General features: G+C 43.6%; 2 protein-coding genes across 2 annotated transcripts; one reads left to right on the top strand and one right to left on the bottom strand.

The window, feature by feature from the left end:
- The first annotated feature begins 530 nt into the window (after positions 1-530).
- ccdc160 (coiled-coil domain containing 160) lies at positions 531-3,098 on the top strand. The gene is made up of 3 exons (XM_049027602.1): positions 531-581; positions 1,162-1,179; positions 1,310-3,098. The coding sequence occupies exons 1-3, from the start codon at positions 531-533 to the stop codon at positions 2,186-2,188; spliced, it is 948 nt and encodes a 315-aa protein (XP_048883559.1). The 3' UTR covers positions 2,189-3,098.
- Positions 3,099-3,460: 362 nt separating this feature from the next.
- On the bottom strand, positions 3,461-14,865 carry cab39l1 (calcium binding protein 39, like 1). The gene is made up of 9 exons (XM_049027611.1): positions 14,633-14,865; positions 11,920-12,087; positions 11,266-11,430; positions 10,767-10,885; positions 9,564-9,732; positions 5,882-5,941; positions 5,729-5,794; positions 5,257-5,400; positions 3,461-5,137 (listed from the first exon to the last, which is right to left on the bottom strand). The coding sequence occupies exons 2-9, from the start codon at positions 12,034-12,036 to the stop codon at positions 4,946-4,948; spliced, it is 1,032 nt and encodes a 343-aa protein (XP_048883568.1). The 5' UTR covers positions 12,037-12,087; positions 14,633-14,865; the 3' UTR covers positions 3,461-4,945.
- Between the last annotated feature and the right edge of the window lie 26 nt (positions 14,866-14,891).

The following is a 14,891-nucleotide window of genomic DNA, read 5'->3' as shown; positions in this document are numbered from 1 at the left end:
ATTCTTATTATATATGTGTAAATATTTCGCGTTCGCAAAGACATTAGAATATGGTTTTCGAAATGGTTTTTTTAATTCATAAATTGACGCATAAAGCAACGTTATTTAATGACAAAACACATTATATTTATAACTACTCTTTCAAACTATTTTTTAACAGCACGAATTTTAAATGTAACTTTAGTTAAATGTTACACTACACTCCAACTTGGTGGTCCAGCCACTATATCCTTTCGGTTGTTAGTCAACAGAAATTAACAAAATTAAAAGGATCCATTCCGTAAATATATTTTACTGTCTCTGGTCCCATGCTGTCAAACTTGCAGATTAAATTTTAAGGAAAACAACTAAATTGGTCATTACGCTAAATACTAATTCTACATTTATATGCTTCTGGCAATAAGACGCCGTTTTAAATGACCGCCTTCACTTGGGCTTATCCCACAACACACTGTGCTTTTCGTCACTCGAACTCTATGGTAGCGACTGTCATGACGTTTCTGTGTTTAACGTCACTGGCTCGCGCTCTGATGAATGCGCCGTGGCTGCAGATGCTCCACGGGAGTCAACGGAGCGGGTCGGTACGTAGCTAACGTGCTAGCAGCCTGCCTGACCTTGGTAGTTATTCTGTGCAGGGCTATACCCTGCTAGCTTACGGATGCATTGTGCATTCTGATTGGACGGCTGGATACGGTTACTGCTATTTTCTGCAACCTTCGCGAGAAGTCTTAGCTATTTATGTTTTTTTTTTGTAAGGTTCACCTTTAGTGGGCTGCATTTGATATTGTAAAGAATTTTATTCTTTGGAAAAACTTAACTCTATTCATTTGGAGTTTATGGTTATTGGTTATTTAGTAATGATTGTGACTAATCAGTGAAATTATGAAGTTCGTGTAAATTTTTTTTTCAACAAAGATAAAGTTATAGACATTTAAATTATTTATTTATAAATAAAATAAAATGTTTGGTAACTTAAAATATATATTGGTGGGTATGGCGATTTGAGCAAGAAAAAGTTATACCTCAGAGACTAAACCCAGGACTTATGGCTTTGATTCATTCTGCATACTTAAAATGTACTAAAATAATTGTCATTTGCTGCCCTGTATGGTCTTGATAATGTGTGAGTTTTTCAATTGGTGCCTCTGTTTTACATCCAAGGACAGCAGAAGGATTGAGGTAAGGATCAACAATGGGTGTGGAAAAGGGTCAGGAGCTGGACACAAGGGAAGAACAATTGGGGACAGAGAAGATGCACTGGGTTACTGAGCTGTTTCCCCCTCGTTTCACTATGCTGGACCTGCTGGAGAACGCCGGAACCAGAGCCAGCATGGGATCCGTGCAGATCCTGCCCACGGAGAGGCTGTCCACAGCACGGGGCAGTCACAGAAAGGAGGTCTATCATTCGGCCCTGGAGGAGGTGCAGAAGAGGGAGGAGCAGAGACGGAGAGAGCGGCTGGCTGACAGGATAGTCAGGAAGGACGAGGAGAAGCTGGAGATGCCCAGAGACATGGAGCACAGGGGCGTGGCCTCCACACAAACTCTGGCAGAGGAGAAGGAGGGGAGATATATCTGGAATCAGAAGGACCTGGTAACGCTGCGGTGGGCAGTCCGCGAAGTTGAGCGAGACCGGCGCAGGCTGAGTGCTCGGCTCCAGCTGGCCCTGGCGCAGGCTGAGGCGCAGCGGGGGGAGCGGAGGAGGCTGCAAGGGCTGCTGGACGAGCGGGAGGCACAGCTAGCCCTCGCAAGTCGCGAGGCTGCGTGGCAGAGCCAGCGCGTGGAAGCCCTGCGAGGGCAGGCCCGCGAGAGGGAGGCGCACTTGGAGGCCTGGGCCGCGGAGCTGCGGGGGAAGGCGGAGGAGGTCAGCAAGGTGCGGGAACGGCTTAGGAGGGCCGAGGAGGAGGCACGGGAGCTGAGGGCGGAGAAGGCGGACATGGCCCACGAGCTTGAGGTGCTGAAGCGGCACCTGGAAGCGGAGAGGCAGGGGAGGGAGATGGCCACCCGGGCAGAGCATGACACCGCCTTGCAGGAGCTGCAGGAGGAGCTGGAAGTGGCCCGGGAAGAGCTAGAGGCGGAGCGCCAGAGGCACGCACGCAGCCGCATGGCCCTGGATGTCCTACGCAGGCACTGTGATGGCCAGACGGAGCCGTGGGAGCGCAGGCTGGCCGACGAGATCACATACATGTAGCTCGGCGCCGCCAGACACAGGTGAGAGCAGCCAGAAGATGCTCTGCCGGTTTCATCAGATCTGGCGCCGTTAATGCAGTGGGGAGAAAAAAAGAAAAAAACGTCATGTAGGTCATCTGCGCAATTAGAAGGGGAATTTTAAGATTAAGGACATGCAGGAACCAAATCCCAAAGCTTTTATCTGCCGTTTATCTGTCTGGAGAGTCCCCGCACGCTTCTTCTTTGATGCGTATCTGGGAATGGTGCAGGGCCTGTTGCAGCCTGCCCCCAGTGATGTCGGATGGGGAGTTTCAGCCATAGGCAGGACCCGGGTTCGGAGATGGCCCAGACTCATGTGCTTCTATGTCCGCTGGAGTGACGTTAGACTGACTGTGGTTTACTGTGGGCTATATTAGATTTCACTTTAGTTATTCTTTATTATGCCTGTAGCACTATCTATTTAAAACGAGAACATACATGTTGGCTGCAGCATTCGCTGGAATTAAAAGCAGTAAAAAAATAAAAACTTTTGATGTTTGTTATGAATTAATAAAGGCGCTAAAAAATAGTGATTCTAATTGCACATAACGTTTCTGTTATTCTGTGAAACTTGGCTCTAATTAAGCTCTGTTCTCACCACTTTCCTAGCTGATCTGCAGAGGTCGGCATCTCCTTCTGCTAGAGTTCGGATCTTTGCAGTGTCTCAGCCACATGGAAATCATGATCATTAAATGGGTTTCTAGAACTTAGTTTTCATGCATTTATGACTTGATCAAGTACTCAGTTATTATGTAGGCTGTTAATATAGTCAGATTGTGAAGATTTCCTCCCCCATGAACCTGTACTAGGTAAGTGGTTGGAAAATGGATGGACCTTTTCTCTAGAAATTATTTGTATTGTAGATTATTTCAATAAACGACATCTGAAAACAAGACTTTTAAACTGCAGTTTTAATAGTTATTTCATTGTTGATCTGTGTATCCTTACAGAAAGCTCTCACTCAGGACAAAAGCAGGACCTTGTCCTGAATTATATTCCACAGCCGCTTGTCTCCTATAAAGTACAAACCTGCAGGTCCTCCCAGGGGAGGAAATGCCAAACCACATGTACGGCAAACTTTAAAACTGTGTCATCCTCACGTCCGTCTTTAACAAGGGCATAAGTTTCCATTCCGTAATCATTTACAGGCAGTTTCCTCTGCTGCTTCACAAAGAAAACCGATCACATGCAGGGAGAAAGTGCAGAAACACAGGACAGTGCTGCGCGAAAAGGAAGGAACGGGACACAGGAGAGCTCGACTTTAATGATTGTTCATAACATTTATTTGGTTGCACTTTGCATCCGGTGCTTCCCCTGTGCAAACATTCAGGGCTTCATTGAAATATTAAAAATATAAAAGGATGTTCATTCAAAGTGTTTTTATAAAGGAGGAAGATGGAAACACACTACATTTAATCTTCAGCATACATTTTTGTGAACTTCTGCTTGTAACTAGGATAAAACATTTTAATAATAAATCAGACAATTCTGAGGTATTTAGACAGCCTTGTGCGAGCAGGTGACAAGGAAATCTTAAGACACCAGTTCAGCAAAACTATTTTCTCCCCAGTCTGTGTTTCGCACAAACAGATTAAGGCGCTGCGGATCGACGTACGTAAAGCAGGAGCTGCATGTCTAGATTGGCAGTAAGCTGAGTGGGAGAGTCTCCCAGGGTCCAGCACACACTTGAGTTGTGCTGGCCACAAACCCTGAACAGGAGATCCACAACTACAAGAGGGACCTACTCAGGCTCAGAGCAAAGGACTGAAAGCCATAGTGAAAGTGAACGGGGCTAGAGAGACGCTCACGGTGCTGTTTCCAGCTAAGAGCATTCATATCAGCACTCTCAACTACAGCTCATGGCCTCTAGCAGTATAGCTACTAATAGATGTTACTGGTATTCACACACATTCCATTGGCATTATGCGGACGGACACAGAACTACTGCTATACCTCTGATAAAACTTAATAAAATCCTTAGACAAAAATACAACTGCTTTTCCAAGCTACGCATAGCACAACTGTATACATTGTGAATCTCGTACTTTCCTTACAAAAGCATCCACGGGGAGGGGAAAGAAAAGGAGCCCTCTTAAATAATAATACACCAGTCCATATATTACGGAATGACACCTCAAGTGTAGCACGACATAAAGAGTGTAGGGAATGAAAAGGCCTCACGTTTAATCCCACTCCCTACGACGACAGCATCAGAGAATCTTAACAAGGATTTAAAATTCCACACTGTCTGCCCCTCTGTTCCTCAGGCGACCTGCTCTGGGATTTTACATGTATCTAGGTTTGCTGTGTCCTGTGGAATTGCCACTCAATTCCATTAGGAGGTCACAACAAACTCATGAGAAAAAGATGATTAGAGGGAGGCTAGGCTGGTGCCCTATTATTGAAAAATAGAACAAACACAGATGCAGAATGCAGGCCAGACCAGTTTGTTATTGTATATCTCTAGCTGCTTGACGAGCCGTATATCAGCCTTACTCCATACTGTTAATTTGTTATGTACGGAGGGAAGCGATGCCCCACTTGTTCTGAAAAAAAAATAACCCGGCTGAAAATGCTCAGGGGGCAGAGGACCATGGGGCAGGGAAGCTATGCCATTTTCCCCACATCAAAGGCCAGGTGTAAGATGTATGCCTTTTTTCTTCTGGCTCTTTCTTCTTCCATAACACGTTTTCCTGGCTCATCACCCACTCCCACCCCAGACGCGACTATCCCTTAACATCTACGCATCTTCCTGTGCTTGCGGCCTCTTGAGGTCCCGAATCTGCTTGATCAGGTAGTTCTTCTCATCGCAGAACTGCTCGTCCTCAGAGCGGTCCGTCTGGAAGTGGCCCAGGAACTCCACCAGCTTGGTTTGGTTCTTCAGCAGGATGTCCAGAACCGGCTGCGTTTTGTTGGGGTTGGCCACGAACACCTAAACACAGAGGTAGGGCTGATGATGTAATCTCTAAGCACGTGCCCAACATAAATCAACACTCAGACGGTAAGGCCTCCTGGTCACCGAGCGAGACTGGCTAGAGGATGGCATCTGACCTTGAAGACATGGAAGGCCTCAAACTGGATGTTGCGGCTGTTGTCTCTCAGCAGGTTCATCATGAGCTTCAGGTTCTCAGCTCTGCTGATGTACTTGGTCATGACTGTGAAGTTGTGTCGGTCTAACAGGAGTTCACCCAGGAGCTGCATGCAGGCTTAGTGTTAAATAAACCACTCATTCTCAGCTAAAAGCAGCTGCAGGCTGTGCAGGCAACCCAGCAGCAATGTTAGAATAACCACACGCTGCTCTAGAGGACAGATGACTAACGAAATAGAATGGAATAGACTGGCAAAAAAAGACTCCATCTGCCTTCTGAAAACTCACCATCAGTGCTTCTATGTGACAACAGCATACCATGTAACGGCCAATAAGGCCCAAAAGCCACGACGTAAAGTTAAAGAAATCCTTAACATATGCAAGTGTTTTTGGTGAAAAAGAGTATAGTTTTACAGACAAGACACAGGACTCTACCTTCAAAGACTGACGTTTGGTGACATAATTATCTGAATGCAAGAGCTTCTCATATTCTGTAAAGACCTAAAAAAAACAAAAAGCACATCCCATTAATATTATCACTTTTAAAATCAAATGTATACAATTAAGAATTACTGCCACTGTTCTTACTCTGTCATAATTTGTTTCCAAGAACTCTGCACACATTATCTTGTGTCTTGTAAGTAGATCCTGAAAGGGAAAAGAATGCATTACAAACACCAACTGATGTCACAAAATGATGGTTTCTGAAGCCTACCGAAATGCTTACACTGCACAGCTGCATTATGGGTAATCACTTATCACAAGTGCATATTGGCTTAATTATAAAAAACAAGAAGCTCTTAAAAGACCAAGTACAGAAAGTGTAACCTTTTGCACAGGCTCCATTTTAAATGGTGGTTGTACCTCCTCAAATAAATAGTTTATATTTAAACAAAATACCCATATTTTAACCTATCAATACAGTTTAATTTTTAAGTGCTTACATTTTTCACATTTAAGTTACCCAACTAATACTTTCAACCTTTAACTTCATTTCCATCTATGCATCTGGATATTCCACCAGAGAAGTTAACTACCCTGTTCAAAGGTACCAAAGCTAGGCTCTCAGCTGGGATCCTATCATTCTTCCCCAATTTACTTATACTCACTATTTATGCTTGTTTCACTATTACATCCCATGTTGCTTTTGACTGAGTACACAGTCTAGTGTAAAAAGTAGGGCTGGGATATATGGACCAACAACTCATCTATTTACATCTATTTTCTGCAACCGCTTGTCCAGTTCAGGGTCTGGGGGAGTCCGAAGTCTATCAAGGAAGCTACAGGCACAAGGCAGAGACCAGCCCAAGATGGGGCACCAACCCATTGCAGAGCACATTCACACACCATTCGCTCACACCTATGGGCAATTTGGGAACTCCACTTAACCTCAGCATGTTCTTGGACTAGTTCAGAGCAAAGGACTGAAAGCCAAAGGACTGGCGACCAAAGTTTCTGCAAAAAACCCCACAACGCGAGGAGAAGTTGTGAACTTCCCCACATGGAGCCATGGCAAAGACTTGAATGCCAGTGGTGCGAGGACACAGTGCTAAGCACTGCACTACTCGTGTCACCCTGGACCAAAGACCATATCTCTGTATTTTTTAGGCAGAACAGTGATACACAATATAAATTTCAGTATTTTCTATGAAGTGAGCTAAATGTTCAGTATTACATCAAAGCCTCGTAATGTATTACAATCACTTATTAGACATTAGTCTCAGTTTATGACATTGCTCTCAAAACAGAAGGTGAATGTTTAGGGACAAAAAAATGTAAATTTAAAACCTATTTGGCAAATGGCTCTAAAAGTAGCACCACTGAAAGTACACTTTTAACTGGTAAGATCCTAATTTTAAGGTATTATCCTTCAATAAAATAAAACAAATACTGCAAATCGCGATATTGTTAACCTCTGAGCCTCCTGGCATTTCCCTTAAAACAAAATTAACCAAGCAACAACCTCTCCCCTCCATCAACTTCCCCATGAGACACTAACTGAACGTTTTGATTTTAGCTATGATTCCAGGGATTTGGTGCAACGTCACGACAGCAGCTCTCCCATCGTTTACACATGAAGGAAAACCTTACCTCTCTAAAATCTCCAAAATCTTTGCTCATGCCATTTTAATGCACAATAGAAGTATATCAATATAAACGGTACCGTCTCATACCATAGAAATCCCATAATGCTGCAAAAAAATGATGAAGGGGTGAAAACTGTCCCAAAATTTTTGTATGCGTCCCTTCATCATAGTTAAAAAAAAATTCTGTTATGATCGTCATATATATGGTGCGTCAACGAACAAAACATCACATCTATGATCGGCTCGCTGTATTTAACTACATACTTCTACGCAACGCTGTTGCAATACCTGAAAGAGGCCAATTTTATTTAATGACAGCATCCATCCAAAAGCAAATACAAGTATCCCCCGCTTTACGATCGTTCGCATAACGCCAACATCAGCCTTATTGGATTGTTGCTTTTACGAAAAGAAAGAAGAAAAGCGAAAACAGTACGTGTTTATCAGCGAGCCAATTGTAGATTGTAGATGTAGAGTCAACGTCTGCATAACGATGTTTCGTTCCATGACAGACCTCATATACAACGACTATAACAGAGCAGAAAAATTCCTATAGTAGAGACGTTGTAGCACTACACATTACTCAAATGTTTGTGGTGATGCTGATGTAAACATACCTACATCCTCACAGTTGTATAGCACACACAATCCTTGACAATGATAACCTATGTTGCTGCTTTATGTATTTACTATACTGCACTTCTTATCGTCATTTATGCTATACTACATAGCTCAGGTGTGTAGTAGGCTATACCGTCTAGGCTTATGTAAGTAAACTCTATGATGTTCTCAGAATGACGAAAACAGCTAACGACACATTTCTCTGAACGTATCCCTGTTAAGTGATGCTTGACTATTTATTCTGGCAAGTGAAACGGCCCTGTACACATATTATTCCTACTTTATACAGGCCATGTAATATCCTATCATTCCTGCATTTACTATATGTTAGTGTTATTTCAGGTTTTGTGTGTTAGTTCGGATGATTTAGGAGGCTATCTTTTTCACCTGGGAACTCTCACAAATTTGCTTTTTTGCTTTATGCCGTTTCAGCTTACAAAATGTTTTACAGGAAAGCTCTACTTTCGTAAAGGGGAGGATACTTGTAAATATCTCCTAGGAGTGTGGCTATGGATCGTCTGCTTATCCATGGCTTCGCCACCCACCCATCACCAACTTTTAAAGTCACCTAGGGCTGGCCAGTATACAGAATTCTCACAGTTTATTGATACATTTTCAAAGTGAGACACAGAATGATGCAATACCATTAATATCAATATACATTTTATTTTTGATAAAATTAGGGTGAAAAGATTTATATCCTTCCTGTAACATATATGAGAGCTTCAGTCGTGACGTCTCGCAGACTCCTAGAATTCACAGTTAAAAATCAATTCATCTTGTGTCTCACAGGGAAGTTGATAAAGGCAAAGAATTTGTAATTTGTGCATTGCTGAATGGCTTACAGGCTAAACATACCGTAATTCGCAATATTCACAGTTGTAAAATGCTGCCCTTCATTTTCCCCAAATATTTTTTATAGTTTCTAAAGAGGATGTTTTAAAATAAAACTGCTGTAAACTAGTTAATTTGAAAAACTGAAAGTTTTCACTTTATCTAACAACTAATGCATTAAACATGTATACAGAACCTATTATAGGGGTGGCGAGCCTGATCCACGGAGAGCTGCTGTGGGTGCAGGTTTTTGGGGTGACCTTTCAATCAGCCAATAACAGTGGGTCCCCAGGACTGGAGTTGAGAACCACTGCTTTATAATTGGCTGATTGAGAGGTCATCCCAAAAATCCGCACCTGCAGCGGCTCTCCATGGATCAGGTTCGCCACCCCAGGGCTATTAAGAGCTAAATAATAGCGAGAATTGTCACCTGCTTTCTCTCACATACAGACGGTATTCCGTAAACCAAGACAAATTCCTTGTATGTTTAATACAGACCTACTTGGCCAATAAAGATCTTTCTGATTCTTCTTTGAGATTAAGCACCAGGCTTAAAAATACGAAAGCTGGGCCCCCTAACCTTTTTTTTTTTTTTTTTTTTTTTTTTAACAGAATCACTTAAGTTACAGCATGTTCTCAAGGGTCCAACAGACAGGCCTGTCTTTGTACCATATTCCAAGTTCTATTCCTTATCTGCTATCAGCACCGTCTACCGGCGAACGGCTCACCTTAAATGAGGCAAATGCATCTGAAGCCACGTCGAAGGTGGACAGCTCCACGTAGCGGAAGAAGCAGTAGAAGTCCTCGGAGAAGAGCACGCTCCGGGCCAGGGGCTCGTGACGAAGGCACTCTCGCAGCATCATGCCGCAATTCAGAGCCACCTCCGGCTTCTCGTACCTGCGGCAAGGCTGGGCTGGTCAGCAGGGCTCCCCGAGAAGCCCGTGCGTATGCGTGTACGGAAACGTCGTATGATATACAGATATCAGTATCACCTCACGATACAAAAAATTTTAAATGCTATAATTCTGCAAATTTTGATACTTAAGAAATTACATCGCATAGTGGAGGTGCCAAATCTGCACTTTGGGGAAGACAAACAGCTTTTTTCACCCAAACAAACAGAACAAACAAAAATAAATGTTTTATCTACTGTATTATCAATGAGGTTTTGTGACAGCTGAGATAGGCTTGGACAGTATGTGATTTTTCATACCATCCAAAAAATCTACTGCGTTATGCGGTACTTTTATGGTATTTTCAAAAGCAGTGTTCCAGCATTTTGAAATCTTGGCAGTAAAACTTGTTGAGCAGCAAGTCTTGTTGTTGAGATTTCAAAATTCTAATGTATGCAATAACACCACTCCAAGCTCAGGCAGAAGCCAAATTCATATCAGAATCTATGTATTGAATGGAGCTGAATTAATCTATGAATATTCCATTGATAATGTTAAAACCATATTATAGGCTATTGCTGCTTGGTTCATAAATAGGCTCGTTTATTTCATTCAATCATTTTCTGAGCAATATACATGCATCCAGCAACTTACACCCAGGACTTGTCCCAGAAATGAGGACGCAAGTCAATCTGGACATCTCTCGATCATTGTATGAGAGGTAACATATTGTATCTTTTATGTTGTACAGTATATCACACACACATAACTAAACCTCTATAGTGGCAATGCAATTGGTTTGTTTTAGTTCTTGCACATAAGTGACAAAATATGTCTGCTAGCATCTATTATGTATGCCTTCTATGCCTCTCAATAGTGACACGTGTGAGGTACTGCAGGCAGCACCAGCGTCACACGTCTGCCAGTGTGGTGTCGGTTATGAGTAACGACAGGTGGGTAACCACTGTTTAACAAGAACATGGATGTAGCGGGGAGGTGTTGACACCGCAAACCGTGCTTAGCACAGCACGTTCTCACCCCTTCAGCAGCATGAAGAGGATCTGCGGGTGGGAGGAGATGTACTCCACGGTGGGCGTGCGGGTGCCGATCTGCCGGCGTACCACGTTGCTGAACAGCTGCACCACGTCCTTCTTCCCCTGGCCCGTGAGGAGGAGAAATGATCAAAATCTGCCTTGATGGTGCGCGAGTCCACCGCATTCGGTCCAATTACATCGTTCCACTGCTTTCATGTAGTCCCTCTTTCCGAATCAGCCACCTGCACACCTGAGCCACGTAACAAAGCACTTGATATTTATCTGGCTGCAGTCACAGGTCCAGGCAGAAAGCGGATTAAGATCTTGCAGATACCCCAAACTACCATGGTTTGAAACAAGTTCCAAAAGAACAGCACAAAATAAGCTCATGCCTAACATATCTGCCTAATAATTATGCCTAATAAGAGAGTCAATGCCCGTAATGGCACAAAGCAGATGCCCGTCCCCCATCCCTAAAAGGAAAACGAGCGAAGGTTCCAGACCTCAAAGTCGATTCTCTGCAAGTTGGCAATGAGCGCGATCAGCAAGTTGGTGTTGTACAGCTCTTGGGCCAGCTGAGCCACAGCTTCCGTCTGGGGCTCCTTGTCTCCCGTGCCACACAGCACCTCCTTCAGGGAGGACAGGCTCTTGGACACCTCCTCCGACACCTGCACAAAGTGGTGAGGTACGTCACCTCATGGCATGCGTGGCAGCCATCACTCCGTCTCTGGGACACTGCGAGGTCATGAAGGCAGAAGCCATTTCTGGGCTGGACTTGCAACCAGGAATAAACGCTCGGGGGCCAGGTACAGACTTGCTGCAGAATGCGCAACATTTACACTGTGCACCCTGCATGACATTTTGGCATAGGTAAAGTAATGACAAAAATAGCTAACAAAATACAAAGGAAGTTATAGATAAGTTTATTGGTAAAAGGAGCTCAAGAGAAATGTAAACAGAATGTTAACATAACAGCTTACCACAGATAAAGACAGGGTGGGGGGGAGGGTGGGGGCAGGGGAAATAGGTAAGTGTACCATGTCATTCAATATCAGAGGATTCCTGTCAAGCAAGAACAACACAAAGTACAGAAACATGGACAGCAGAAAGCCCATTTTCTGCCCTGGTGTCCTCAGCCCAGCCAATCCATCACACACCTTCTCACACTTCTTGCTCTCGGAGGCTTCGAGCTTTTCCAGGTAGGCCACATTCTCCTTCAGACTCTTCACAATGTCTGCAGGACTCTTCTGGGACTTCCCAAAGGGGAACGGCATGATGGGACGAAGACGTGGGTGGCAGGGGGGCTTGCAGAAGCTGGCTACTTTCTGGGGATCACACAGAACAAGATGAGATGGCGAACTTGCAGTGCTGGGCAAAAGTCTTCATGTTGGTGTAAAACTAGTGTCAAAGTCTTTCAGCTTAGCCATTTCAAAACCTCTCCTAGAATCACCCCAGGATTTGCAGCAATCATCCAATATGACCAAGTATTTTGACTTGACCACTAACCCATCTTGTCTGGACAATCAATAACTCATTGAGTTCAATAATAAGTCAGTGTTTGCCAAACCAGTCCTCATGGCAGACTGGACGGATCCACATTTTTGTTTTATTCCAGTTCCCAGCACACCTGTAAGGTATTTAGAGTTCCTGATTGCTTGGGTCAGGTGTTCTGGGAAAAGTGTCTATTTACTTCGCATATACAGCTATTCCCAACTGCCTGTATATATTAAATCATGCCTACATTACAGAACTGCACCTGTACAATATAAATTCTACGTAAAGAGAGTACAGTCGTCGTTTGCACACCAATCTGAAATTGTGAATTGTGGTTATTTTTGAGCCTTTTTAAAAATATTTTTGAACTGCGATCAGTCAAAACATGTACAAAAATCGCATAAGATGCAGGCTGACTGTACTGAATATTGACTAAAAAATGGGCAGGACGAAAAGGCAAAAGATCAATAACTACCTTTTTAATTTAATAATTACCTTTGCATTGTGGCAGAAAGACTAAAGGTTCAAGGCATTGCCATTTTATGTCCCAAACAAAATCAAATTGAATTGTGAGGTCCGTAGAGATTCCCACCCCTAGTTCTCAGCACTCTGAACAGAAAAATAAGGAGGTGCTGGTACTGCGTTTCGGTGAGTACCGGCCCAGTACAAGCACCAGTAGTCCGGGTATATAACACTGTGCTTTGCAGCTAAATAGTGCAACATGAATAATTACATTAAATCCTGCATTCTGCTTTAAATAATTAATGCCTGTATTTCCATTTCACCAGCTGAAAGGTCTCTGAAGGGAGATGCACCCATCATACAGACAATATAGCAGCAACATATGCAACACAAAGCAGCATATAAAAAAAACTACAAATGTTTAAAAGATTAATTCCCTACCAAATGATAACTAGTAAAGTTTGAAACGAATGGGGGCTAAAAGAAAATGTCCATAAAAGTTACTGCAGTACTTTGTTCGGCTCTGAGTTTTCTATGCACTAAACCAAGGTTCATATCACCCAAGTTTTAGATCTACCAAAAACTAGTCAACTACTGGTTTGAAAGGGATGGCAAAGGAAAGGAAAAGCTACTTTACTTTACAGGAAGTGTGATCTTATCTGATGACATCAGCAGGCAGAGAGAAGAGTGAGTTGCCAGCTCAACGCAGTCCCCCCCCCCCTCACCTAATCTCCACAACCACAAGGGCAGGCCTGCTTCTCTGCCTTTTTGCATGTCCTGCCATGAAAATGACCACTTTACAGCGTGTTGTCCTTCACCCATAACGGCTCATTTGCATTTTTCCTAGGTAATACGTGCCAACTCCTGAATTGTTTCCTGATCCGTCAGCCAGTCCCCGAGCATGGGATCAATGACAGCGAGTAAACACTGAGAGAAGACCTGCCAGTACAACTAAGTTACTTCCTCGTCATATAAAGAAAGAGCTGACAGTACCTTAGCTGTATCCTTATTTACTTCTTCCTCAAGTCCAATAGGACTGAATTACATCCACGGGGGATGTGTAGCATAAATCAAACTGTAGACATGTTTATGGTTAACGTGTATCCGGCTATTAAAGTGACCGGCGACCGCTAGGTGGGCGTAATCCCAGAACTGAATTGAGGATTACAGAATAACTCCAGAAACAGGAGGTAATATACAGACGTTTTATTAAAGGCAGGCATACAGGAATGAAATAAGGTCGGGCACGGCTCAGATTCCCCATCTCCTGGTACGTGTAGGTAAGTAGTTTACAGTGAAAACGACATTATCAGTCAAATGCAAATATTAATATCCGATCAAGTACACAAAAACTTTAAGTGCATAACAGGTAGAGCATATAAATAGCACAGGTGTTAAACGACCTAGAGCTGCCAATCTATGGTAACACCGTAAAAGTCAGCTGGTTACAATGGCGTTCGGCCCTAAAAAACGTTTAATTTTCACAAAGTAACGCGACAAGGGGCAATATCAGTGAGGGGGAAACTGCACCGTCACCGGGTGGCACACACAACGGGGCGATGTAGCTCCCCAAATGGGTATCTGGAGTCGCTTGGCTGTCCCACTTACAGCATAAAGGGAGACGTATAAAATACAATCAACAGGCTGTCAGATCAGCGTAAAGAAACTACGAAATTCAGGCGCTCGCGCCGCGCTTCACGTTAGCTAGCTTACTTTTTAAACGTCTAGATACTTGGTATTAAAAGTTGCCTAACCAATTTATTATGTCACAGCCTGTGTTTTCTACAGTCCATAACACGGCGCACACGAATACAATGACGGTCTAATTATGAAATGTATTTTTCTCGATAACATCGCAAAGAAAAGCGTAAGTTCCTCGTTAGGCAACAACGTGAGACGGGTAATGCTACTCACCGAACTCGGAACACAAGCTAGGCGGCTGACGGTAACGGGGCCAGCCAGCTGGCAGAGGTACGCTTAAAAGGAAATATGGGCTTAGCTAGGTCCTCATGTCGGAATTAGACTCGAGTGTTTCTGTGAAGGAAATGAAGAAAGAAAAAAACTTGCTAGTTCGGCAATGGTGCGATTATTACCGTCTACCTCATACACATTGCCTACCTCCTCTGCCGGGGTGCAAAGCGCAGGCCAGCCATTGGCCAGCCACGGTTTGATG

Source organism: Brienomyrus brachyistius, chromosome 10 (assembly GCF_023856365.1).
Source record: "Brienomyrus brachyistius isolate T26 chromosome 10, BBRACH_0.4, whole genome shotgun sequence".
NCBI lineage: Eukaryota > Metazoa > Chordata > Actinopteri > Osteoglossiformes > Mormyridae > Brienomyrus > Brienomyrus brachyistius.
This window is presented reverse-complemented; position numbering and strand designations above follow the sequence as displayed.

What these genes read in the sequence shown, in the direction of transcription:
- ccdc160 (XM_049027602.1), top strand. Translation starts at nt 531, where the DNA reads ATGAATGCGCCGTGGCTGCAGATGCTCCACGGGAGTCAACGGAGCGGG.
- cab39l1 (XM_049027611.1), bottom strand. Translation starts at nt 12,036, where the DNA reads ATGCCGTTCCCCTTTGGGAAGTCCCAGAAGAGTCCTGCAGACATTGTG. An exon ending in ATGCATTTGCCTCATTTAAG is followed by an intron (nt 5,942 to 9,563) that starts GTGAGCCGTTCG and finishes TTTCCCTTTCAG; the next exon opens with GATCTACTTACAAGACACAA. An exon ending in TGGAAACAAATTATGACAGA is followed by an intron (nt 5,795 to 5,881) that starts GTAAGAACAGTG and finishes TGTTTTTTTTAG; the next exon opens with GTCTTTACAGAATATGAGAA.